The 8,354-nt window shown below is 29.3% G+C and overlaps 1 protein-coding gene across 4 annotated transcripts in view; it reads left to right on the top strand.

Annotated features, from left to right (window-relative positions):
- The window catches only part of LOC106690046 (myocardin-related transcription factor B), a 223,142-nt gene extending 215,821 nt beyond the window's left edge, over positions 1 to 7,321 (top strand). For all 4 annotated transcript variants that reach the window (XM_067052556.1, XM_067052555.1, XM_067052554.1 and 1 more), the window contains one exon: positions 2,717 to 7,321. In XM_067052556.1, coding sequence (XP_066908657.1) covers positions 2,717 to 2,808 — 92 coding nt within the window. In that variant the 3' untranslated portion in view covers positions 2,809 to 7,321. The remainder of the gene's footprint in view (positions 1 to 2,716) is intronic.
- Positions 7,322 to 8,354: the final 1,033 nt, after the last annotated feature.

The following is an 8,354-nucleotide window of genomic DNA, read 5'->3' as shown; positions in this document are numbered from 1 at the left end:
TATTGATTGGGCTCCCCAAGTTACCCCTGTTATTGATTTTATAATGTTTAATTAAATATAAGAAGATGGTCAGAGTTGCGATCAAAAAAGAAGAACAAATAGTTTAAAACTATTTTAATTAAACTTGAATAGTTTTAAACTATTTTAATTAAACTTAAATAGTTTTAAACTATTTGTTCTTCTTTTTTTGACCAAAACCCTGACCATCTTCTTATATATTAATCTTTACGGTGAACTATATATACATATATAATGTTTAATGTTTTGATTGCTTTGTTGTAAGTGTTCTAAAAGAAAGTTTCGTGTCAATATGAACCCCTAAGAATTTTATTGCATTTGTGACTTCTATTGCACCACTATTTGTGTGGATAGTTAATTGTGTTAAGTTTAATTTTCTTCTTGTTGTGAAAGAGATAATTTTTCATTTTGATGTGTTAATTTGAACGTTGAGTGCGTGTAGGTTTTTTTCCAATGTATTGAATCCTTTCCCCAGTGTGTGGTGCCCTTCTGATATATTTGAGCAAGTTGTGTATAGTATTAAATCATCAGCATATTGTAAAATTTTGCATTTATCGGGCGGGTGCTTGACTATAAAGTGTGTATAAATATTGAATAGAATGGAACATAACTTGAGTGAACCTTAACTTCTCCTTCGGATGTTTGCAAGTGGCATTCTAAATGAAAGGTAATTAATGATTCAATTAGTCATTAGAACTGGGAGGTTGATGTTTACCAAAATTTCTTTTAACTTAATTATTCTCTTTGTTATAAACATCTTGGAGGTCCAATGAAATTATTAGGAGAATATTTTTGTTTTTGTAATTTTCATATATTTCATTTATAAAAAACATAATGCTGTCGGTTGTTGATCGGTTTTTTTGAAATCCAAACACGTTTTGGCTTAATATTTGATTATTTTCGAGAAACCACTCAAGTCTATGTTTGATCATTATGTTAAAAGTCTTGGCAAGGCAAGAAATGAGGGGTCTCGAGCTGGACAAGAGGGAAGGATCTCTGCCAGGTTTGAATACAGGAATTATTGAAACCATTCTCCAATCGGAAGGTATGTTTGTTGTTTCCCACAAATCGTTGAATGCTTTGAGTAGTTTTAACTTCAAAATTCTGGGTAGAATAGCTATCATTTCATAGTTAATTTCATCCAGACCAGGGGCTGTTCATCTTTTGCCATGTAAAGCAACATAACATCCAGTTCTGTTTCATTAAATTTACAATTAATTGGACAAGCTGAGTTGACTTTATTTTTATTTAGGTTTATTACTTTATTTTAATAGTTTTCAGAGTGTGTGGTTGCCTGGGTATGGAATTGTCTCCAATCTTCTTAAGAAAGGCTTCTGCTTTAGTTTTACTTAAGGTTATTGTATTCCTCAGTGATCATGACCTCTTCCTTTGAAAACATCCATAAAATTTGGACTCAGGGTTAAAATCACCTCCTATGATTACTGAGCAGTCCTTTATTTTATGAGAAATTGTGAGAATGCTAGCGATATGGGTGGTGCTTGGTCTGACAGAGGGGGGATATACCGAAACAAAACAAATATTAGGATCTAAGTTAGTAGATTCTACTGCAATTACTTGGATAGGGCCTGTATTATCTACTATCATTCTTTTGTATTCTATCAAGTTACGAATGGTAATGCCTACACCGCCATAGTTAGCATTCCTATGCTTTTTTATTATAGAATAATTTCTTGATTCGTATTTCTTTGTTTTATTGAACCAGGTTTCTTACAGTAGCGTGATATGTACCTTCTTTATATCAATGTAATTAATTAGTTCTTGAAATTTATTATTAATGCTCTGGCAGTTTAATTGGATAATGTTTAAATTATTGACGCATTTGATCAGTTTCAGTCCTCCTCCCCTCCCAGCTTCAGTACTTCCCATTTCCTATCTCCTCCTCCCTCCCCATTCAGGCTTTAGTTTTTGTTGTACTTCCAATTTCCAATCTCCTCCCCCCCTTCCCACTCAGGCTTTAGTTCTGGTTGTACATCCCATTTCCTATCTCCTCCTCCTCTCTTCACGCTGGCTTTATATATCAAGAATCTGCTTTAAAAAGCACTTTTTATTTCTATTGACATTAAGCTTGTTTTGTTTATTGGAATGCTTTCTCCAATGTATGGTCTATGTACAGCTTATTGGTACTAATACTTCATAGAATGTTTTGATAAGGGTAAAGATTAGAGGAAAGGAGAGAGTAAAGAGGAATGATGATGGAATACCAGTTATGTCCGAGGGATGGATCTTGATTAGAGGTGAGTCCCTGTGCATCCCACAGGGTTGGTTACCATAAACAGGGACAAGAGCCTCCACTCTGTAAGGGAGGGAGGGGGAATGTTGAGGGATGGGTCACTACAATTTTAGTGTGTAGTGAAGTGCATCCTATGAGAGTAGTTATATTTTATTTGTAGTGCAATATATTTCTCTCATCATTATTTATTTTACCAAAAATAACATATTTATAAGTAATGAAAAATAATAGATGATTTATTAACTGTATAAATAAATTAACTACAAAGAACAGAATAATATTCTTCAGAGAAAAGAAGGTCTGGGATTTTGGTTGACCACTATGAGGTGGAGGGTGAAGGGTTTTTCTTGGTTGGCGCTATGGTGCCATGGCTCTTATCACTTGAGGGAACTGGTGACTGAACCATACCTTCCAAACTTTATTGATTGTTTATATGTAATGTTCTAGGAGCTCCTTCGTCACCGTTTGACTTGTTCATCGATGACCCAGATCTAAAAGTGAATGGTGACTGGGCAGACAGGATAGACTTTGCTATATAGTCGTCCTATTGCTGAGTGGCACCACATACAAGACTGAAAGAGGACTCTGAGCATCTCACTCTTGCCTCAAGTGCATCCTTGTTCCTCACGCTTGTTATTGTTGAACTTTGCGACCAGTTAGTTGCGACTAACTTCCTTCTCCAAAATATTAAACTTAGATGATACTTTTATTATTCCCTGTGTTCAATGGCTTGAGGTGTAAATATTTAGCCTAATAGGGAAAATTTTATATGTCTTTCTTAGTGAGGATAACCAATGAAATTAACTCAATTGTTAAAAGTAAATCTATTATAATACTTTAGGTGGACTGGATTTGTTCTATTTTATAATTTCCTTTTTTATATTTCTAGATTTTTAGTGAAGCCTCAAGGCAATATTCAATATCCACATAAGGTTTATACAGTTATCAGTTATCGTTTTATAGAAGGTTTATTTTCATTATTTATTTATTTTTATAGAAACACTGAATAGATCTAAAGATCTAGGTCTTGTAAGATACCCTTATGGTTTTGAATATTGTAATAAATTTCTGTGCTTTGATTTATTTTTCATTTAAAATAAAAATATTTTCCTTTGTAATAAAGTTATAAAACTTAAAATTAGCCAACACCAGATCACATATAAAGAAAAGGACAGTATTAGATTCAACTAAAAGCAATTGCCTAGTTTTATCTATATGTTAAATGTAACATGTTGTTGGTATCTTGTAATCAAATGTATTTGGTACTTGTTAAGAATTCTGCCAATTGCTTTCACTTCAGGTGACCATCATGAGAACTACTGCCTTATCACTTGTCTGTCAACTTCCTTCCTTGGTCTATTGCTTGTTTTTGTTATTTTCTTTTTCTATTTGTTATTTTTATTTATATCTCTCATAATTTGTTTTCATGAAACTTGGTAGCAATTTGGGAATTGCCTTCAGAAAAAGAAAAAGTAGTGAGATTTATGCAAAATTATGGAATTGTTCCGTTGCGTAGAAGGAAAAAATAATATTAGATATTGGTGTTGAATGTATACATGAGTATAAGTATGACAAACTAGTGTGAATGCAGTAATTCTCAGAGACGGTCACTAGGAGCGCTGGTAATAAACAGTATTTTTACAAGGATCTCAAATTTTGATAAAATTACATGGCTCATTGGGTAGTAGTTTTTAGTATCTGTTAAGATTTCTTGTTCTTGTGTAACAGGTGTTGTACCTTTTGTGAACATTACCGTAGCTGTTTGTATATAATATAATATAATTACGTAAGGTGACAATATCAGGCTCACTGACTGTACTTATCAAGCTATGCTCATATACATTTCTGTCGATAGATCTAGAGAAGTTGACATTTTTACATGTTCGTACATTTTGTAAAGAATCAGATTAAATTATTAAAAATATATTTATGGATAATCTTTTTGGCTTAATAGTGATTCTATTATATGTATTATGAACTAAACTGCCATTGTCATGTATTTAACAACGAACTATTATTTTATATATTGTTAACTATCTCTTGTTGGATATTTTTTTTTTTGTTGTTGAATATTTTTTTTTATATGAAGATGTTTTTCTCTATCAATGACAAGATGATGGAGCAACGGATGAAGAAAGTGATGCTCAAAAGTGAATTTCTTGATTGTAGATATAATGATTTTATCTTGCCTAGCTTGTGATCATTAGCGAGCGGACACTTGAACAATATCTCGTCTCCTGAAGATGAAGAGATGAGAATATAGCAAGTGCTAATTTAGTTAACTGAATATGTAGCTTCTATTAATTTACTAATGATTATTTTACATGACAAAATATCTTATCTGTTTATCATTCATTTCTTTATATTTTTTATTTTTCTTGTGATAACAGCTATTTATTATCATATTTTGAGATCTCTCGATTATTATATAATTTGCCAGTTAATGTATTATTAACCCTTAATACAGGTTAATATATTGTATATAACATTTTAACACATTTTAGTGTGTCTTGTACTTATTCAACAACTGACGATAATTATATTCTTAAAGAGGTCTATTTTGGTGTTCATTGCGGGCTTATGAGCGGTAATGTTTAAAATAGCTAGTTAGTAAAAAAAATATATGTTTTGTCACATCAATGTTTGAATTAATTCTTTCTAGTAAAATAATGTTTGATGTTTGAAGTTCATATTTCAAAATAAGTAAAAAAATTATTTTTAGTGAATTTTTGAATATAAATAATAAATAGCTTTGCTCTGTCTTTCAATAAATAACAGAAGTCATATGAAACAAATTAGGAATGTAACACGGACCGAAACCAACTATTAACTTTTATTATATATATAACTTTTGTTTTAATTTTGGTGGGATAAAAGTTTCATTATAAAATAAAGGTTTATATTTCAAAACTTTTGTATGTATGCTTTTTTGAATACTTTTATTCTTTAAACTTAAAATAAAAGTTTTACTAAAAAAATTAAATTGGTTTAAACATTTATTTAAAAATATGAACAATGGAACACATTAACTCTTTAGTTTACTTTTAATAGTAATATTCCTGTAAAATGCCACTTCCCCTATTGCCTCTGTAATATAGAGCTGAAAATGCTTGGTATTGGGTGCAGCCTTAAATACTAGTGTCATAAAGTGTTGAACAAATAAATTTAAAACGGAACAACCTGATTTTAGTTTTCTTTATGTTAGGATAATTGATGTTCTATTGTGTTTACATTGAAATATTAATCATGTTGAGGATAGTAAATTTGTTTCCTTCAAACATTTGAAATAAATCCAAATGAAATAAAAGTCCAACTGAAACTTTGAAATATAAGTTTTAAAAAAAAAAGTTGTTTGGTAATTAAAAAAAAAAAAGTTTATATTGAAACTGCTTCAGTCTCTGAAATGTAATTGAAACAACTTAAAAAAAATTATATATATCCTTAATTAAAAGATTTAACTTAATCATGTTCCCTTCTATTGTATTTATTATGGCTTACTATCAATGTGACATTCAACTTTAACATGTTAAATAAATTTTTGAAGATAATGGTTAAGTTGAGTTTCAATTTATTAACAAGAACAACTCATTGAATTGAAAGATGGTTATTCCTTTTATCTCTTTGCCATTTCATTGTTAGATAAAGCTGTAACTAGTAACTAGCATCCTCAACCATTTCAATTAAGCCTATGCCTTTTTTTTTTTTTTTTTTTTTACTTAGCCATCTTCTTTAATTAAATAAAGATGTAAAACTTTCTTTGGGATTAACTAAACTTTTTTTTATTTAGTGTATGTACGTAAATGTTTACTGCCCAAATATTTATTATATTTTGTGTGCAATAAAAATCGTTTCTATATAAAATTATCAATAAATTTATGTGTTCGCATTCAGAGTCAATTATTGATTGTCAGAGTAAGGAGTGTTAATGTACAGAAAAATGAAAGATGTAATTACATATTAATGAATTTTATGTAAATTTAATTACACCATTAACGATGGACCTCTTATTATCTTTTATTTTCTCAGATTTTTTTTTAGTGAAAAAGACACCAATTTTGTTTTGGTCATATTAAACATTCCAAATAATGATAATAAAAATAAATAAAACGAAAAAAATAATAGTTAAATTGTTATTGTTTAATTTAATTTTGATTACACTATTGATGAACTAGTTTGAATTAAATTATAAATTTATATTAAATTATTAAAATGTGAAGAGCTCATTTTGGGTTCGATGGTATTGTTAATACTTTAGTAGATTTCCAGTGGGTGCTATTAATTTCATAAATTATGCTCCATGTGATTAATACAACAATTTAAAAAGAAAAATTAATTTAAATTACAAAGATGTAAAATAATTTTTTTATAAATTGATTTGAGTTTTTGTTAAACATTTGTTTTTGTTTTTTTTACATTTTCTAAATTACTTTAGTAATTTATATTAATTATTTGTTTAAATTATTGTATAATTATTTTATGTAAATAGAAGAGAGTATGCATATTTAATTATGTCAGAATATACATATTTTTTTTATTCATGGAGACTTATTTATTGGAATTATGAGTGTCCACTGCCTTTTCAAAATGGGACCAGGAAAAAATTAAGAATTTTTTCATTTCAGTTTTTTTTTTTTTTTTTCTGTGGCACCAACATTTCCATAGCATCAGTTGTGCCAGTTATAGTATAGACATTTTGTTTAGATTTTTTTTTTAACTTGTCCTGTTTCATTTTTTTTTCCTTAAATTTATTTTTGTGAGCTTTACACGCACTTGTTTTAAAAATGAGAGAAGATTTATTCTCGTAATGCTTCAAGCATAATGAATGTTAGTTAAAGTTAAAGTGATGCATGATGTAAAGGAAATATTGTTTGATTTTATCTCCATGTATAATAGAAATCAAACTTATAAGTAATATATATAATTGTATGATGTAAATGTGTGAGATATGAGCGTTTGTAAATATTATAGCTATTGTAGAGAAAAATATAATAATTTGTTCTCTGTGTCAAGGACACATTGTACTTATGTAATATATGACTTTATTGAAATGAAGTTTTTTTTTTTTTGCCATCTTATTAAGGAATAATCACAAACCGAATTTGTTTATTTAAGCAAAAGGGTAGGTATTAAATTCAAAAACTAGCCTAGTCTATTCTTCAATTTTTTTTTTAATTTAATAGTTTTTGTACTAAAAAATAATGAGATGTAAGGTTTTCTCCTGAAAGCAATAACATTACTGTATTACCTGTTTTTGGAAATCCTTTTATTTTATTGAAAGAAATCTTTTTAGCTGGTACAGAAGCTATTAAAGAAAAAAATGTAAAAGTTAAAATTGGACTTAACAAGTTTTTAAAATGATACTTCAAATAGCCCCATCATTTTGTTGTTTTTAAGTTAGTATAATATTAAAAGATCTTAATAGTAGATAAATAGAAAATAATTATTTTTTATTTATGTTACTAAAGGAAACGATGTTGTGTTTATTAAATCAATATAATTTCATAAAATACTAAATTAATAAAAAAGAAGTCTCCTGTACCTTTTGATTCTACTTAAAAGAAGTAGTCTCTCATTTTTTTTTTTTTTTTTTTTATACCCTTCTAAAGGAAACGATGTTGTGTTTATTAAATCAATATAATTTCATAAAATACTAAATTAATAAAAAAGAAGTCTCCTGTACCTTTTGATTCTACTTAAAAGAAGTAGTCTCTCATTTTTTTTTTTTTTTTTTTTATCCCCTTCCCTTGCTATTTCCGGCATAGGGGATGCGATATTGGGGAGTCAAGCCCTTCCAATTATTAAATGAGTGGGGCCCACCACCTCCTGTCACCCGTAAATGAACTCCCTGAAGAAGGAATAATTCTTTTCTTCCATCAAAGAGGGGAAGTCCGACTCGGTGAGGGCGAAAATCCCGGTCTTTCTTGACTGCCTGGCTCAGTGTCCTTCCATGGCAGAGCAATCTACTACTAATACGTGTTTTGCTGTTTCAGGAACTCCGTATGTGGGGCACAGGGAGTCGATGTTCTTTCCAAAGCTCTACAGCGTTCCCCGGAACCCTCCATGAGTTAGGATCTGTGAGACCCAA

This window comes from Halyomorpha halys, unplaced genomic scaffold (assembly GCF_000696795.3).
Source record: "Halyomorpha halys isolate HHAL.00 unplaced genomic scaffold, Hhal_1.1 Scaffold49.1, whole genome shotgun sequence".
In the NCBI taxonomy this organism is placed as follows: Eukaryota; Metazoa; Arthropoda; class Insecta; order Hemiptera; family Pentatomidae; genus Halyomorpha; species Halyomorpha halys.
This window is presented reverse-complemented; position numbering and strand designations above follow the sequence as displayed.